Source organism: Sphaerodactylus townsendi, linkage group LG03, assembly GCF_021028975.2.
Source record: "Sphaerodactylus townsendi isolate TG3544 linkage group LG03, MPM_Stown_v2.3, whole genome shotgun sequence".
Classification (NCBI taxonomy): Eukaryota; Metazoa; Chordata; class Lepidosauria; order Squamata; family Sphaerodactylidae; genus Sphaerodactylus; species Sphaerodactylus townsendi.
The window spans coordinates 18884658-18902482 of NC_059427.1; the positions used below are offsets into that span (position 1 = coordinate 18884658).

The following is a 17825-nucleotide window of genomic DNA, read 5'->3' on the forward strand; positions in this document are numbered from 1 at the left end:
CCCTCTTAGCGACATGACCCGCAACCAGTAGTGAGCTGTTTTCCCTAAAATCAGAGGCTCATTACTATTAAATAGTTTTACCATGCAAACTTTGGGAGATGCTTTACCCGTGATTGGTGATAATAGAGCTTCCCTCTGTGAATTATATTTTGGACAGTAACATACAATATGCTCCAGTGTTTCCACTGCAGTAGGACAATGTGGGCATACTCTGTCCGATAGGGGGAGCGTCTCAATCCGACCTTGTAAAGGGGCAGGGGAGAAGACATTGCATCTGGCTCTAGACAGAACCCAGCGTTGTTTGGGATCATTATTTGAGTGGTTTTGCTCCAGTACTATCAGGGGCGTAACGAGGCAAACTGGAGCCCTGGGCAAAACCTGAGTTTTGATGCCCCCCATGGGCAGCGGAAGGAGGTGGAGCATCAGAAATTCCCCATTGACATCAATGGAAAAAAATCAATGCAGAAGTAAGATTCTTGGCCAAATTTCTGGGAGTGCCTGTCAGGGGTGCAATTGTTAAGCTGGTGACACCAAAATTTCAGGGTATCATCAGAAGACTGTCCTGATGACACACCCCAAGTTTGGTGAAGTTTGGTTCAGGGGGGCCAAAGTTATGGACCCTCAAATGTGCAGCCTCCATCTCCTTAGTTCCCATTGGAAACAATGGGGGATAGGGGCTACCCCTTTGGGGGTCCATAACTTTGGCCCCCCTAAACCAAACTTCACCAAACTTGGGGGATATAATCAGGACAGTCTCCTGATGATACCCTGAAATTTTGGTGCCAATACCTCTAAAATGCGTGCTCTGCAGGCCAATACGTGAATAAAAACAAAAAAAATAAAAACACAGGAGCATGCCCTGCAAAGTTCCTGAGCCCTGGGCAGCTGCCCACTTTGCCCAATGGACATCACGCCACTGAGTACTATCCTGGTATACAAAGGTTATCGGTCCCAGTCACCCACCTCTGTCTCCAGCTAAGTTCCCCAACAACAGTGGAGACAGCCTACTTAGGGTGACATCTGGGAAGCAGAGAGGAGAACAGGCAGAATAAACAGTAGGGCTGATTCCGCATGGGCCAAAAACAGTGGTGTGAAAACAGTATAAACCCTTTTATACCATTTTAAACCCTTTTACACCATTTTCACAGCATTTTCACACTGGTGTTTTTGGCCCATGCGGAATCAGCCTAAGAGAACAAGTCAAACCCCCATGCCTGGATCTGCCATGGAGGATACAGGTGCCTTGCTTTCGACATCCTTCCAAGTCCAACCCGCACCACCCTCTCACATCCGTTTGTTATTAGGATTATGTACCCGATACCGGGGGTCCTTGGGATGGACTGCAACCGCCGTATCCCCCAGCATAGTCTCAATACGGGTCGTAGCCACCACCACTTCATCGTCTAGGGAAGAAAATAATCATTTTTCAGCCGGTTATTCCCAGGGCAGAGCCAACAGCCAATCAGCAGGGAAACCCCTGAACTCTGACCCCTGACCCACTAGCCAAGTCCCCTTTTCTCACCTGAGCCCTCAATCTTGTAAGCAAAGGAGACCAGCACCCCAAATTCAACCTTCTCTTTGTAACCGGGGACGGGAAGGAGCGTTCGGCCCGTCAGCTCTTTCTTATCCACCTGGGAATAGAACAAGACAACCAGGTTCGAGGCGTCTCACTTGCTTCCCTGATTCCTACCGGAATGACACCCGGCTCGCGTCCGTTCCCTGCTGCCCGAATCACCTCTATGTCGGAGATGGCTGAGTTGAGTGTGCAGGACCAGTTGACGAGGCGCTTGCTGCGGTAAATGACCCCTTCCTCGTGCAGCCGAATGAAAGCTTCCTGGACTGCGTAAGACAGTTTCTGTGGGTGATACAAGAATAGCACTGAGCCACGCTGCTTCTGCCATCTGCAATTAACAGCCCCCCCTCCCCCCCGGCAACATTACAAAGGAAACTGGGCCTTCCCTTTCTCCAGGAATGTGACTGCTCGTTTTGTATTGCACCGGAATGCACAGGTGCATCTGTTTTGTTCCCCAAAGCTGCACTTCCTATCTGAATTTTCACAACGGACCTTGCCTTTCTTATTTTGTCCTTTTCATCAGCCTGCAATCTTAACACCAGTTTACTCATGTAATCCAGGAATCACTGAAGAAGAAGAAGAAGAGGAGGAGGAGGAGGAGGAGGAGGAGGAGGAGGAGTTTGGATTTATATCCCCCCTTTCTCTCCTGCAGGAGACTCAAAGGGGCTTACAATCTCCTTGCCCTTCCCCGCTCACAACAAACACCCTATGAGGTAGGAGGGGCTGAGAGAGCTCCGAGAAGCTGTGACTAGCCCAAGGTCACCCAGCTGGCGTGTGTGGGAGTGCACAGGCTAATCTGAATTCCCCAGATAAGCCTTCACAGCTCAGTCGGCAGAGCGGGGACTCAAACCTGGTTCCTCCAGATTAGATACACGAGCTCTTAACCTCCTATGCCACTGCTGCTCCCTGCTTAGCTATGAGCTGACCGGGGAATTGTGGGCAAACCCACCATCTCCAAACATCTCCAAACATCAGCCACTACTCCATTCCTGTACTATGAGCATAATAATGCCACCAGCCCCACCCACCATTTTTATATACTGAAATATTGGTACCTTGCCTCGTGGCTCAAGGAAGTCCACAAATTCCAATTCGAAACAGCACCACTTAAAACATACAAAACCAAGCCCCAAATAACCACTCTTTCACCCCCAGTATGGGGTTAATGACTTATTTCTCCACACCCTACTTGCCCACATCTCTTTCTTCAGCACGGCCCCAAATTCAGAGAGAACCGATCAAATATATATATATTTTTATAGTTGTAGACGGAATTTGGGGACCAGGCCAAATTAAATAGCCAGCCCTCTCAAAATAACTTCTGCATAACAACTGGAAGGGAGTTTTTATAAGGCAGAAAGGCAGCTAAGAGATGGTTTAGATAAATAAAATCTGATCTGGGGTGCTGTCTGGTTTCCGGGCTGTATGGCCGTGTTCTAGCAGCATTCTCTCCTGACGTTTCGCCTGCATCTGTGGCTAGCATCTTCAGAGGATCTTCTGACTCCTCTGATCCTCTGAAGATGCCAGCCACAGATGCAGGCGAAAAGTCAGGAGAGAATGCTGCTAGAACACGGCCATACAGTCCAGAAACCAGACAGCACCCCAATGATTCCGGCCGTGAAAGCCTTCGACCGTACATTGAAAATCTGATCTCTTGTGTACCTGGTCAGTCTTGCTATTTCTGCTTTCCCCCTTCCTTTTAAAAAAAGATGCTCCCCCCACCCCAGATTATGGTGGTATTACTGATCCAATCCAATTTAGATTGGGAGCAGACCCTCTTATGGATCCCACTGAACAAGTGGAAAAGTCCTTAGCAGAAAGCAGTCCCCCAGAAGTCCCCTTACCTAATCAATAAAGAAGGGGAAATGAAAAAGAAAAAGAAAAGGGGACCCCAATGGCAGCTCTGCAGGTGAAACCAACAAGGTTCCCTTTCCTAAATAGTTGCAGATGAATTTCAATATTTTTGCTAAGGAAAACGAGCAACTCAAGATTCAGCGGACTCAAAGTTCAGCAGCATCTCCTTCCAGACCAACCTCCTTCCGTGGATAAAAGCAGACATGCTGGGAGTTATTAAGTTAAAAATCACACCCTGTTGTCATTGTTGGTTGCCTTTCCCCAGTAGAGGCTGCCCTGTTTCACACCAGCTCCCACCCGCATCCTCCTCCACTGATCCTACCGGTTCCATGGTAAAACAAGCTCTGTCCCAGTCCATGGAGGCACCTAGCTTCTTCAGCTGGTGGTAGATCCGATCGCCTTTTCTGCAGTTAAAGAGGCAGAGAAAAACAATATGCCATCTGCAACGTGTTTCTACAGCATTCCATGCGGTATAGTAGCCCACTCGCAGCACTGAGGACGGGTGTTTATGCGACCACTCACTCGTTTTTCCACTTCCAGACGGCCTCGACGAATGCCTCGCGCCCGAGGTCATGCCGTGTCTTGCCCTCCTCCTTCCACAGCTTCTTCTCCACCACCACCTGAGTGGCGATGCCTGCGTGGTCACAGCCAGGGTTCCACAGAGTGGTCTCTCCCCGCATCCGGTGCCTGCAAGAATCGAGGCGTTCCCAGAACAGCCAGTTAATTTTGTTTAGTGCTTTCGAACATACAAAAAACAGGGTGGTTTTCTTTTTAAAAAAGAAACCAATGGACTGTCCCCTCCCCCCTCTCTTGCATGCCACCCCTTACTCCCTCCCTCCCCTTCCCTTGCATGCCACCCCTCCCTACCTTCCCTCACCCTCTGCTAGGGTATGTGGGCCATGTCCAGATTCCGGGCCCCCTCCCCCTTCCTTACATGCCACCCCTTACTCCCTCCCTCCCCTCCATCCCATGCCACCCCTTACTCCCTCCCCTCCCTTGCATGCCACCCCTCCCTACATTCCCTCTCCCTCTGCTAGGGTATGTGGGCCATGTCCAGATGCCGGGCCCCCTCCCCCTCCCCCACATGCTACCCCTTACTCCCTCCCTCCCTCCCCTTCCTTGCATGCCACCCCTTACTCCCTCCCTCCCTCCCCTCCCTTGCATGCCATCCCTCCCTACCTTCCCTCTCCCTCTGCTAGGGTATGTGGGCCATGTCCAGATGCTGGGCCCCCTCCCTTGCATGCCACCCCTTACTCCCTCCCCTCCCTCCCTCCCCTTCCTTGCATGCCACCCCTTACTCCCTCCCTCCCTCCCTCCCTCCCATCCCTCCCTCCCCTCCCTTGCATGCCACCCCTCCCTCTGCACCTCCCATGACTGATGCATGAATTCTATACCCAGCAACGCTTTTCTGCATGTATGCAGGATGGTATCATAAATGTGGCCTTTGAGTGAGGACTCACCAGATTATCTTGATAAGGCTGAAATGAATGGTGGGGGTTGGGGATGGGACCCACTGAAACCATCATTTGGACAAACCCTCAAGCAGGTCAAAGAGACCAAGTGGAACAAGGTAAACACATGAGACACGTTATGGATAGTTGAATGGAGGGGCAAGCTATGTGCCCACACAGACGTAGCAACCCAAGAAGATGGGGAGGTCTAGCAAAAGAACGAGAGTAGGCGGTCAAAGGCCTGCGAAGCTCCTCACCATCGAGTCAAGGAGTCCTGGATGGCATTGGTGAGCGCATGCCCGAGATGAAGAGACCCCGTGACGTTAGGCGGAGGGATACACATCATGAAGAGGCCTTTCGGGTTCGGCTCAGAAATGCTGCGACGCTGGCGAGAGGAGAAAAGAGGGGCTGTGATGGTCCCGCCACACTCCCTTTGCCTCGAGATAAGAGGAGAGCCGGCCATATTGGAAAAGGTGTCCCCTGCAGACCCACACGGCAACACTAAGCTGCAAATGAAATACTTGTGATGCTTCCTTTGCGCTGGCTTTGCTCACCCCATACTCTGGTTTGAAGAAGCCCTGGCTCTCCCACCACTGGTACCAGGCGGCCTCAACATATTGTGGGCTGTACGAGTCAGGCATTGGGTTGGTGACAACTGGAATGAAAAAGCAGAATGGGTTACAAGCAGGGAAAGATTGACTGAGTTAAAGGCTTTTGGGTGGCCACGAGCAATAAGAAGAAGAAAAAGAAGAGTTGGATTTATATCCCCCCATTTCTCTCCTGCAAGGAGACTCAAAGGGGCTTACAAACTCCTTTCCCTTCCCTTCTCACAACAAACACCCTGTGAGGTGGGTGGGGCTGAGAGAGCTCTGAAGAACTGTGACTAGCCCAAGGTCACCCAGCTGGCATGTGTTGGAGCACACAAGCTGATCTGAATTCCCCAGATAAGCCTCCACAGCTCAAGCAGCAGAATGGGGAATCAAACCCAGTTCCTCCAGATTAGAGTACACCTGTTCTTAACCACTACGCCACTGCTGCTCCTCAAGGGGGACTCAAGCAGAGGACACTCTTTGCATGCACAGGAGCCCAGGCCCAACCCCCAGCACCTCCAGTTGAGAAAGGACCCTTGGGAAGGAGATGTTGAAAAAGACCCTTTGCTGATTGGAGCAAACCAGACTGGGCCAGGCTGTGACTTGCTGTATTTGCATAATATTCAGAAGTTCCAGAACGGAGGCAGTGTGAACTTTTTAAAAAGAACACAACTGGCACCAACACAACTGGCACCAAAGGCCTGTTCACAGTACAGGCTAAAAACGGCCTGAGGAACTACAGTTCCCAGGAGACCTTGGGGCTCACAAGTATAGTTCCCATCAGGCCGTTTTTAAGCCTGAACTGTGAATAGGCCTTTTTTTTCAGCCTGAAAAAGTTCTAGGAAAAGGAAAGGAACTAAGGTAAGTGCGGGAAGGGGGGGCGCCCTGGAGAGGCCATGGGGGGCGGGGCGGAGAATATAGACTGCGCACCGGGAGCAGTTTGGCCTAGCTACGCCTCTGCACAAATGTCCGAGTTGTCTCTTCCTCCCTCATCATCGACAGTACCTTTTTTCCCCCCAGGCCTGGTTGGGATATCGTAGGTGATAACACCGAGATCCTTTTTCTCCTTCTTGTCAGCTTTTGGCTTCTTCTGCAGCACAGAGGGCCGGCAAAAAGAGAAGGAGAACGTGCTTCAAAACACAGCAAATCCCTGTTCCCTCTTCTCCTGAAATCAGGCAAATGTGTGTGTGGGGGGAGTGTGTGTGTGTCTGTCTTCGGAAGCATTGCAAGAAAGCCACCTCAGCCCCACCCAACCAGGCATCCCCTATCTTGAGGTGGTACAATCCTTGGCCACCCCCAGCCCCACTCCACATACACCACCTGCTTCCTAAGACTGCTCTTATGATATAGTTCTGACCTCCCCCAGCTGCAGGCTCTTTTCCTTCTTTTGCTGAAACTTCTCCAGTTTCTCTTTCTTCTTGGCCTCCTTCTTCAACTGGGAGGCGCTTTTGGGCGGCTGCTCCATTAGCAACTTCGGCTCTAACAATTCTCCGGAGGGACACGCTGCAGGATGTGGAGAGTAAGAAGAATAAGGAGGAGAGTCTGGATTTATGCCCTGCCTTTCTTTCCTGCGAGGAGACCCGAGGCGACTTACAAACTCCTTTCCCTTCCTCTCTCCACCACAGACACCCTGTGAGGTAGGCGGGGCCGAGAGAGTTCTGAGAGAACTGTGACTGGCCCACGGTCGCCCAGCAGGCTTCAAGGGTAGGAGTGGGGCAACAAATCTGGTTCTCCAGATTAGAGTCCACCTGCTCTTAACCGCTACACCACAGGAAGACCAATCGGCCCACCCTGCCATTTTCCTGCACCTCGTTAAACATCACAAGGCTTGAATGGACTGAAAGGAAAGAAGAAGAAGAAGAAGAAGAAGAAGAAGAAGAAGAGTTTGGATTTATATCCCCCCTTTCTCTCCTGCAGGAGACTCAAAGGGGCTTACAATCTCCTTGCCCTTCCCCCCTCACAACAAACACCCTGTGAGGTAGGTGGGGCTGAGAGAGCTCCGAGAAGCTGTGACTAGCCCAAGGTCACCCAGCTGGCGTGTGTGGGAGTGCACAGGCTAATCTGAATTCCCCAGATAAGCCTCCACAGCTCAGGCGGCAGAGCTGGGAATCAAACCCGGTTCCTCCAGATTAGATACACGAGCTCTTAACCTCTTACACCTTTCACTAGGAAGCCAACTAAGAAGCCCCCACCTGCCCGTGCCCAGCCGGCCCCCTCCACCATCTCAACTCTGCCTCGCTTCTCTGGTTGCCTCTGTATTGAAGCCACAGCAGCCAATTGGCTTTCCCACAGCCCCAGGCCTTTATTTAAAAAGGCACAACAGGCAGCAGATAAGCCATAGGGCTTCCCAAACTCTCACAAGATTCCTCCTTTTCACCAGAGCTCAGCTACCATTTTGGTTGCCCCAGCAACTGACAGCCAAAATAAAAAATGGAGGCCAAACCCTTGCCAGAAGAAGGAATCTAGCACAAATTCAAGAAACTTCCAAATCCAAATCCTTTATTAGGCATAAAAGCGGTGTGTGTCAAGAATTTCGAATACAATAAGAAGATCATTATTGCACAACTTGCAGTACACAGAGTAAAAATATAGCAACAGCTACAGAGATTTCAACATTAGAGTTATTTAGAAGCTTAGCCATTTTTATCTTATCGGAAAAGAGAATAAATCCTGTTGGTAATACAGTTCTCAAATCAGTTCGAATGTTGTTGAATTTTGAACAGTGAAGCAGAGTATGAGAGAGCGAATCAGTTGTATCAGGACAAAATCGACAGCAACGCTCATTTTGTGGAATATTAGAGAAGCGACCTTGAAGATGTACAGACGGAAAAGAGTTACACCTTGCTCTAGTCATGACCCATCTGCAATTGTAATTAACAAGTTGTTCCAGGTATATAGCAGGGCTAGATTTCTGAGGGATAATCCCAAAGTATATTGGGAGAGCAAGAGCTTTGCGCTTTGCTCAGGAGAAATTGAAATTCAAGAAACTTGATAGATGTCCTGCTTCCACACTTAGGGATGCCATTCGATTAAAAACATCCCAGACCAATGTCACTCCTTTGGGAGGCTGAACCCACTAATTATCTCCAGAATCAATTCATTTTGTGCATATAATACCGAAGAAGGGAAACGCACACATGTTGTTCCTATATAGTAGTCAATCGCATTTTAGTAGCAATATTCCCTCACTGTTAAGAGAAAAAGAGCACACAGCCTCTTCGAAGAAAATACCTGTTAGCCATGGCTTTTCTGATGATGTCTTTGTATTAAATTGTATTACATTTGTGTTAAATTTAGAAGTTTAAAAAATATCTGATTAAGTGGGGGGGGGGGGATCTTTCAAACTTAACTGACAGGTTAAAATCCGGGCCCTGCGGGACATACAGAGTTTCTGCAGGGCTTGCAAAATGGACCTGTTCCGCCAGGCATTTGGCCAGCCAGGGTAACATCAGTTAGTCGCTATAAATAACATCTGGCCTCCCATGGGCACAGGGAAGAGAGGAAAGGGGGAAAATTCTAAAGGATAATGCTGACGCCATCAATGAAAATATGTTTTAAACTTTGGTGCAGGTGGGATGTTTTTAGTAGTTGGTAACTGTTGATGTTTTGATGTTATTATTGATGTGAACCGCCCTGTGCCCCTTGGGAGAGGGCAGTAAATAAATCAAACAAATAAATAAAATATAAAATAAACAGATGAAACTTCACAGACCTATCTCTTACCCTTTCTGTATCCCCCACCCAATCCAAGAGGATTGCGGGAGGGGATGTGAGGAGAATGGCAGGCACGTCTTACCTTTGCGCTCTAAGGTCGGGGCGCCGACACTCGGTGACTGGCCACACAACTTCACTGGGCCGAGAACAGCTTGAAATTCTGGCTGGTTGATGCATGTCAGGAACCAACGAGTGACGTTGGTGTAGGAAGTGCAAAGATCTTGGTCTAGGACCTAGAAGAAGTGGGGAGAAAGGAACATAAGAACATAAGAACTAACCTGCTGGATCAGACCAGAGTCCATCTAGTCCAGTGGCCCACCAGGTGCCCACCATCTAGTCCAGTGGCCCACCAGGGCCCACCATCTACTCGCAGCGGCCACCAGATACCTCTGGGAGCTCACGTGCAGGATGTGAAACCAATGGCCTTCTGCTGCTGCTGCTCCTGAGCACCTGGTCTGCTAAGGCATTTGCAATCTCAGATCAAGGAGATCAAGATTGGTAGCCATAGATCGACTTCTCCTCCATAAATCAGTCCAAGCCCTTTTGAAAGCTATCCAGGTTAGTGGCCATCACCACCTCCTGTGGCAGCATATTCCAAACACCAATCACACGTTGCGTGAAGAAGTGTTTCCTTTTATTAGTCCTAATTCTTCCTCCCAGCATTTTCAATGAATGCCCCCTGGTTCAAGGAAAAGAACAATAGCTTGGGACCAGTTGAGTGGTCAGACAGGGAAGATGAAGATTTTCCACACAGGCCAAATAAAACAGGTTCAGGGGTGTGAAAAAAGGTTTATGGGGGAGAAGTTCCCACAGAAGTCGTTCCCCAAATGCTTCTAACCCATTATATTTGCCTGAACCTGGGTTAAATGAAAGTTGCTAAATTAGCGACCTTTCCCCTCCAACCCAGGTTTCAGTCGCTTCCTGCTTGCTTGTGAGAACTACAACAAGCAGGAAGTGTTCTATTCCCACCCCCCTTACATCCACCATTATGGTGGATTCCCTAGGGCAGTGGTGGCAAACCTTTGGCACCCCAGATGTTATGGACTACAATTCCCATCAGCCCCTGCCAATTGGCCATGCTGGCAGGGGCTGATGGGAATTGTAGTCCATAACATCTGGAGTGCTAAAGGTTCGCCACCACGGCCCTAGGGGGCTGCCATTAGAGTGGATTCTCCAGGCGGCCACCACGTTGTGCCGGCAAGTGGGAGGGGGGATTCTCAGGTGAGGGGGATTCTTGGGTGGGGGATCCCTGGGTGCGCAGTTTGCAGGGGAACACAGCGTTTCCTGTGCGAACCAAGCTGCCTTCAGCGATCCCGGATGGCCCCTGCACCTGCTGTGCAAATGGAGGCAAAGGCAACATGGGTCCGTTCGTGTTGCCTGTGCAGAATCAGCCAATGAGAGGGGGAAAGTGCGAGAATGGAATCTGAGGGCAGAAGAGAGGATTGACGTTTGCAAATAACTAAAAAACTTCTAATTTCATTTCATTCCCTCCACGCAATTTAAAAACACAGTCACTAGCCAGATTCCACAACTTGCAAGCCACTCCTTAGTGTGGAAACAGGGCCTGCGTACGAACTGCTACACGCATTCGCACTGAAGGGTGCAAAGAGACTCACATATTTGTACGGCAGCAGCAGAGAGCAGGCCACGGTCACATCAGCCAAAGTCACGGCCTCCCCCACCAGGTACGTCCGCAGCTTCAAGTGACCATCCAGCACCTCAAGGATCTTCTGGAGTTCTGTCACAGCGCGATCCAACACCTGGCCAGAAGGAGAGAGAATGACAGGAATTGCGTACTTCCAGGGGCCTTAGGAGGGTATAATTCTGGTCAGGATTGCAGTGATTAAGAATCTAAGAAGATCAGACTGTTCGTCTATTTAGTCCAGTATTCAGATTCGCCCAGTGGCCAAGCAGTTGCTCTGGAGAGACAACTAACAGGACATATTTTTTATTATTATTATTATTATTATTATTATTATTATTATTATTATTATTATTATTATTATTATTATTATTATTATTATTTATTTATTTATTATTTATTATTATTATTATTATTATTATTATATACATAACAACACAGCACAAGTGTCTGGAATTCATCTCTGAATATCGAGTCCTTCCCAAGGACCTAGGGTATTAGAGGTATTTGTGTAGAATATGTGCAGTTCCTAGAAGTGCTGCTTTCTGCAGCATGTGGACTGATGTTCTGTCCAAGTTTAGGCTTTCCAGATGTTTTTCAAGATTTCTTGGGATTCCTCCTAGAGCACCGACTACTAGTGGGATTACTGTTGTTCTTTTTTGCCACAATCGTTCAACTTCAATTTGTAGGTCCTTGTATTTTGTGATCTTTTCCAGCTCTTTGTCCTCTACCCTGCTGTCAAGCTGGCACAGCCACATCTATGATCAAACATGTTTTTTTCTCTACCACTGTTATGTCTGGGGTGTTGTGTATTGCCCAAGGTGTCTGTCTGTCTGTATTCTAAAGAATCCCAGAGTATTTTTGCTTCTTCATGTTCTGTGGTCTTCTCTGGCTTGTGCTCGTACCAGGTCTTGCTACAGGGCAGGCCGTACTTTTCGCAAAGGTTCCAGTGCACCATTGCTGCTAGCCTATTGTGACGTTCGAGATAGTCAGTTTGGGCTATTTTCTTACAACAGCAGATGATGTGCTCCATGGTTTCATCACCCTCTTTGCAGAGACGGCACTTTGGGTCATTATTATTATTATTATTATTATTATTATTATTATTATTATTATTATTATTATTATTATTATTATTATTATTATTATTATTATTATTATTATTATTATTTATTTATTTATTTATTTATTTATTTAGCTTGATTTATTTGAAAGCGATGGGCAAGCCCAACTTGAAGGAACTCTGGAAGCGGTGCCTACAATGAAAGGCTTATTACAAACAAATACAATATAAGGTCTCATAAATACAATATAGCGATAAAACATTAAAATTCATTAAAATACATTTTAGCAGCACAGAACAGCACTACACAGCCAGTTTCACTACACAGCACAGCACAGAACGCGGGCGCTAATCTTATTCTCACCTGTTTATTTTGTTTAGCAATGCCCAGTGCAGAGAAGGCTGCTGTACAGGCCGCAGGGGCAATTTCTAGGTCAGCATAACTGACCCATTGTCGCACCAGAGTGCTTGCATTTGGGCCTTGCCCTCTCATGTTGTCTGGGGACAGAAGGTACGAAACGGCTGCTGGACCGGAGACGTAGACACCCGCCTGCATTTCCAGAGCTGGAAGTTTCGACAGGGAGAAGGACGGGTTCCCCAGATCTCTGTCGGGTGGCAGTTCGACCACCTTGGGTTCCTGCTTTCCATAATGGGCTGCAACAAGCACACGGAGATTCTGGAAGTTATCCGGATGTGGGGAAAGATAGACGGTGGGCATGGCGAGGAGACAAGAGTGACCTGAGAAAAAGAAAACAAAGAATTGAGACGTAAGGCTACTCTGGACATACCCTAAACCAATGATGGCGAACCTTTTCAAGACCGAGTGCCCAAATTGCAACCCAAAACCCACTTATTTATTGCAAAGTGCCAGCATGGCAATTTAACCTGAATACTGAGGTTTTAGTTTAGAAAAAACGGTTGGCTCCGAGGCGTGCGTTACTCGGGAGCAAGCTTGGTGGTAGTCGGTGGCTTTGCTTTGAAGCAACCATGCAACTCTTCCAACGGGTAAATCACGACCCTAGGAGGGTTTACTCAGAAGCAAGCCCCATTGCCAGCAACCGAGCTTACTCCCAGGTAAAGGATTGTGCTTTAGTTCTTCGCATGAAAATCAGTGGGGTTTAACAGCACTTAACAGGGTTACCTACACTGCTTCCCCAAAACTAGGTCTTAGGTTTAATGCTAATAATTGATCCCAGCAGCCCAGGCCAGCCTAGATGTGTGGGGGAGGGGGGCGACTCTGTTTGCGTGTGCCCACAGAGAGGGCTCTGAGTGCCACCTCTGGCACCCGTGCCAGAGGTTCGCCACCACTGCCCTAAACTATGCCATCACCATACTGACAGACTTTTCCCTGTGCCGAAAACAGTTTGAGTCCAGTGGCACTTTTAAGACCAACCAAGGTTTATTCTTGGTATAAGCTTTCGTGTGCATGCATAAATGTGTGTGCACGTGAAAGTTTATACCAATAAGAATTTGTTGGTCTTCAAGGTGCCACTGGACTCAACACTTTTTTCTGCTGCTTCAGACCAACACAGCTACCCACCTGAACCTATTTTCCCCATGCTGTTTACGATGGCTTGAAGAAATGCCCCTCTATTTACACTGTCATTTCCTGCGTGTGAACGCTGCTCCATGTGGTAACTGGAGGACTAAATATGAGTATCCTTCACTAGCTCTCAACTTGTCCCTTTTGGAGTCAGTCCCTGGAATACTGAACTATACCCTCTTAAGGGGCAGGCTCATGCTAGCTGGTAGCCCTCACACGTATCCTATTGCCACAACTGTTGTACAATTGTATAAACTTGGAAAAGGGCCAGATTACGGGGTCACAAGCAAAGCTCCAGTGCAGATGCTTACAGTTTGGGACTCTTTAGTTTGGAGAGGAGACGTCTGAGGGGGGATATGATTGAAGTCTATAAAATTATGCATGGGGTAGAAAATGTTGACAGAGAGAAATTTTTCTCTCTTTCTCACAATACTAGAACCAGGGGGCATCCATTGAAAATGCTGGGGGGAAGAATTAGGACTAATAAAAGGAAACACTTCTTCACGCAACGTGTGATTGGTGTTTGGAATATGCTGCCACAGGAGGTGGTGATGGCCACTCACCTGGATAGCTTTAAAAGGGGCTTGGACAGATTTATGGAGAAGTTGATCTATGGCTACCAATCTTGATCCTCTTTGATCTGAGATTGCAAATGCCTTAACAGTCCAGGTGCTCGGGAGCAACAGCCGCAGAAGGCCCTTGCTTTCACCTCCTGCCTGTGAGCTCCCAAAGGTACCTGGTGGGCCACTGCGAGTAGCAGAATGCTGGACTAGATGGACTCTGGTCTGATCCAGCTGGCTTGTTCTTATGTTCTTATGTTCTAGTTCAGCAGAGACCTGCTACTCAAAGCACTCAGTGAAGGGAAGAATTCACTATCAAGGGTGCTAGTTTTATTGTATAAAGCCCTACACAGCTTGGGATTACAATATCTGTTAGAGTGCCTCTCCTGGCCTCAGTTTACTCAGGCATTATGCTCTACTTCTGAGGCCTTCCTTAAGGTTTCCACCCTTCTGAGAGTGGAAGCTAGAGGGAGAGTTTTCGGTGGTGGTCCCCCATCATTGGAATAGCCTCCCTTCTGTGGCCTGCTTGGTTCCAAATTTGCCCACTCCACACACAACTTTAATACCACCTGGGAGGGAATCAGCGACGGATGAACTATGTCATCCCTGGGGTGCTGTGTGGTTTCCGGGCTGTATGGCCGTGTTCCATCAGCATTCTCTCCTGACGTTTCGCCTGCATCTGTCACTGGCATCTTCAGAGGATCTGAAGTTTTGGGCTGGGATCAGAGATCCTCTGAAGATGCCAGCGACAGATGCAGGCGAAACGTCAGGCGGGAATGCTGCTAGAACATGGCCATACAGCCCGGAAACCACACAGCACCCCAGTGATTCCGGCCGTGAAAACCTTCGACAATACATATGTCATCCCTGCCCTTTAGGTGACACCTGGCTCCATGTAGCCCTAGAGCAGTGATGGCGAACCTTTTCGAGACCGAGTGCCCAAACTGCAACCCAAAACCCACTTATTTATAGCAAAGTGCCAACATGACAATTTAATCTGAATACTGAGGTTTTAGTTTAGAAAAAACGGTTGGCTCCGAGGCGTGCTTTACTCAGGAGTAAGCTTGGTGGTAGTCGGTGGCATTGCTTTGAAGCAACTGTGCAACTCTTTTAACGGGTGAATCACGACCCTAGGAGGGTTTACTCAGAAGCAAGCCCCATTGCCAGCAAATGAGCTTACTCCCAGGTAAAGGATCACACTTTAGTTCTTCGCATGAAAATCAGTGGGGTTTAACAGCGGTTAACAGGGTTACCTACACTGCTTCCCCAAAACTAGGTCTTAGGTTTAATGCTAATAATCGAGCCCAGCGGCCCAGGCCAGCCTAGATGTGTGTGTGTGTGGGGGGGGGGGCGACTCTGTTTGCGTGTGCCCACAGAGAGGGCTCTGAGTGCCACCTCTGGCACCCGTGCCATAGGTTCACCACCACTGCCCTAGAGCATATAAATGTACCAATTAAACAACACAATATGCAGCAACTGTTCAGCAGCTGGTTAGTTTCCCTGTTAGGACAATATGTAAACACAAGAGACAAACACAAAAATCTACTGTCTTCCTCTATATCACCAACTTGCAGGCACACATGTACATGACTGTCCAGAGGTCATAGCATCACAGATCAAACATGAAAGTGCTTCGTTGCCTCTGCCATACAGCAGACACATGTTTTATTTGAAAAAAAAATCCGGAGTCTCACCGTCCTTTCCCTTTCAGACCCCACTCCCTGTTCTAGCTGGAAATCCTGCCTTTCAGCAGATGTTTCCTTCTCTAAAGTGTTATAACTGCTGTCCCCACCCAGAAAACCCAGCTCTTACATCTAGATCAGGGGTAGGGAACCTGCGGCTCTCCAGATGTTCAGGAACTACAATTCCCATCAGCCCCTACCAGCATGGCCAATTGGCCGTATGAACCAGGCCTTGAAGTACTCCAGTTCTCCTCCAGGCACCAGAGTGGGGGGAAGTTGCAAAGGTAAGGCCCCTTCCGCACACGCAAAATAATGTGTTTTCAAACCACTTTCACAACTGTTTGCAAGTGGATTTTGCTATTCCACACAGCTTCAAAGAGAACTGAAAGCAGTTTGAAAGTGCATTATTCTGCATGTGCGGAATGAGCCTAAGAAGGGCAAAATGTATTCAAAGCACGCACACACACACACACACCATATGCCATAACACATTCTAAGGTCCCTTCCGCATATGCAAAATAATGTGTTTTCAAACCACTTTCACAACTGTTTGCAAGTGGATTTTGCTGTTCCGCACAGCTTCAAAGAGCACTGAAAGCAGTTTGAAAGTGCATTATTCTGCATGTGCGGAATGAGCCTAAGAAGGGCAAAATGTATTCAAAGCACGCACACACACACACCCTCACACACACCATATGCCATAACACATTCTAAGGCCCCTTCCGCACACGCAAAATAATGCGTTTTCAAACCACTTTCACAACTGTTTGCAAGTGGATTTTGCCATTCCGCACAGCTTCAAAGAGCACTGAAAGCAGTTTGAAAGTGCATTATTCTGCATGTGCGGAATGAGCCTAAGTTAAATACAGAGGTGTTTTTAAAAATATCCACCATAAAAGGTGTACCCCTCCCCCAGATGAAATCGCCGGTCCTATGCAACGTGGTAGCAAGCAAACACCATCTGGAAATCATCCAGATATGAAACCCCAGCAGACCTGTCACCCCGAATTAGATTGCAGTCCACCAAAGGGACCAGAGGAAGAGAAGAACAGGTTGCTCAAAGCTGGAAGCGTCTCTTTGACTGAATGGTCACAAAGAGGAAAAGGCTGAGTGAATTAAAGGCTGAGCGGCTGGGTGTGGGTATGATCCCAAGGGGAGACTTTCGCTTTCCCTGGATGATGCAGAAAATACTAGAAGCCGAGAGTGGCTGGACCAAGAAATCAAGGCTCCTGGGGGGTTTGGAAGGAGAGACCCAGTGGATTTGGGAGCAGGACACCAGGAGCCAAAAGGGGGTCGCTTGGCAGGAGGAGACACAGAGAAAAAAGGGATTGACAGAAGGTGGACTGCATGGCTGCAGCGCCTGGGCTAGAGATTAGAAGCCGGGACTCCCGGGTTCCCAGAGGAAAGGGGGCGGGGACCCGGTCCCCCCTTACCTGCACCGCCAGCCGGGACCAGCTCCTGCCACACGTGCTACTTTCCTTTTGCAGAAGGACCCCGCCTGTAGGCGTCTACAGCAACGCCTGCATCACCGGCCGCAGCCAGCCGAGCCTGAATGCTGAGCCATTCATCTGTGCTGAGCGTGCATTTTCGGAAAGGAAGTCAATCCTGCGTTGAGGAGACCCAGGAACCCTGGCTCCACCCTTTGTGCTCAGCCCGACGGCCTTCTCTGGTTGTGATTTTGCAACACAATAACAATCTGGAGTCAATTGGCTTTTGTGAGTTTTCTGGGCTTCTGGCCGTGGTCTGGTAGTCTTTGCTCCTAATGTTTTGCCTGCATCTATGGTTGGCATAGGTGGCATATGGTTGGCAAACCTTTGGCACTCCAGATGTTATGGACTACAATTCCCATCAGCCCCTGCCAGCATGGCCAATTGGCCGTGCTGGCAGGGGCTGATGGGAATTGTAGTCCATAACATCTGGAGTGCCAAAGGTTTGCCACCACAGGGAAAACCCATAGGTGGGTTTTCTGCGCTGTGTGGCCATGGTCTGGTAGTTTTTGCTCCTTACGTTTCATCCCCATCTACGGCTGGCATCTTCAGAGGCATGTCACAGAAAGACACGTTTCTCTCCAGCCCCTGAAGGTGCCAGCCACACATGCAGGCCAAACGTTAGGAGCAAAAACTACCAGATCAGGTCCACACAGCCTGGAAAAC

At 48.6% G+C, this 17825-nt stretch overlaps 1 protein-coding gene across 1 annotated transcript in view; it reads right to left on the reverse strand.

The window, feature by feature from the left end:
- LOC125429711 (valine--tRNA ligase-like) overlaps positions 1-17223 on the reverse strand; it is a 43624-nt gene extending 26401 nt beyond the window's left edge. The window contains exons 1-13 of the mRNA XM_048491074.1: positions 17106-17223; positions 12252-12625; positions 10799-10942; positions 9265-9415; positions 6826-6971; positions 6474-6558; positions 5433-5533; positions 5136-5263; positions 3950-4114; positions 3750-3831; positions 1736-1855; positions 1523-1631; positions 1315-1403 (exon numbers count right to left, since the gene is read on the reverse strand). Of these exons, the coding sequence (XP_048347031.1) occupies positions 1315-1403; positions 1523-1631; positions 1736-1855; positions 3750-3831; positions 3950-4114; positions 5136-5263; positions 5433-5533; positions 6474-6558; positions 6826-6971; positions 9265-9415; positions 10799-10942; positions 12252-12605 (1674 nt within the window). The 5' untranslated portion in view covers positions 12606-12625; positions 17106-17223. The remainder of the gene's footprint in view (positions 1-1314; positions 1404-1522; positions 1632-1735; positions 1856-3749; positions 3832-3949; positions 4115-5135; positions 5264-5432; positions 5534-6473; positions 6559-6825; positions 6972-9264; positions 9416-10798; positions 10943-12251; positions 12626-17105) is intronic.
- Positions 17224-17825: the final 602 nt, after the last annotated feature.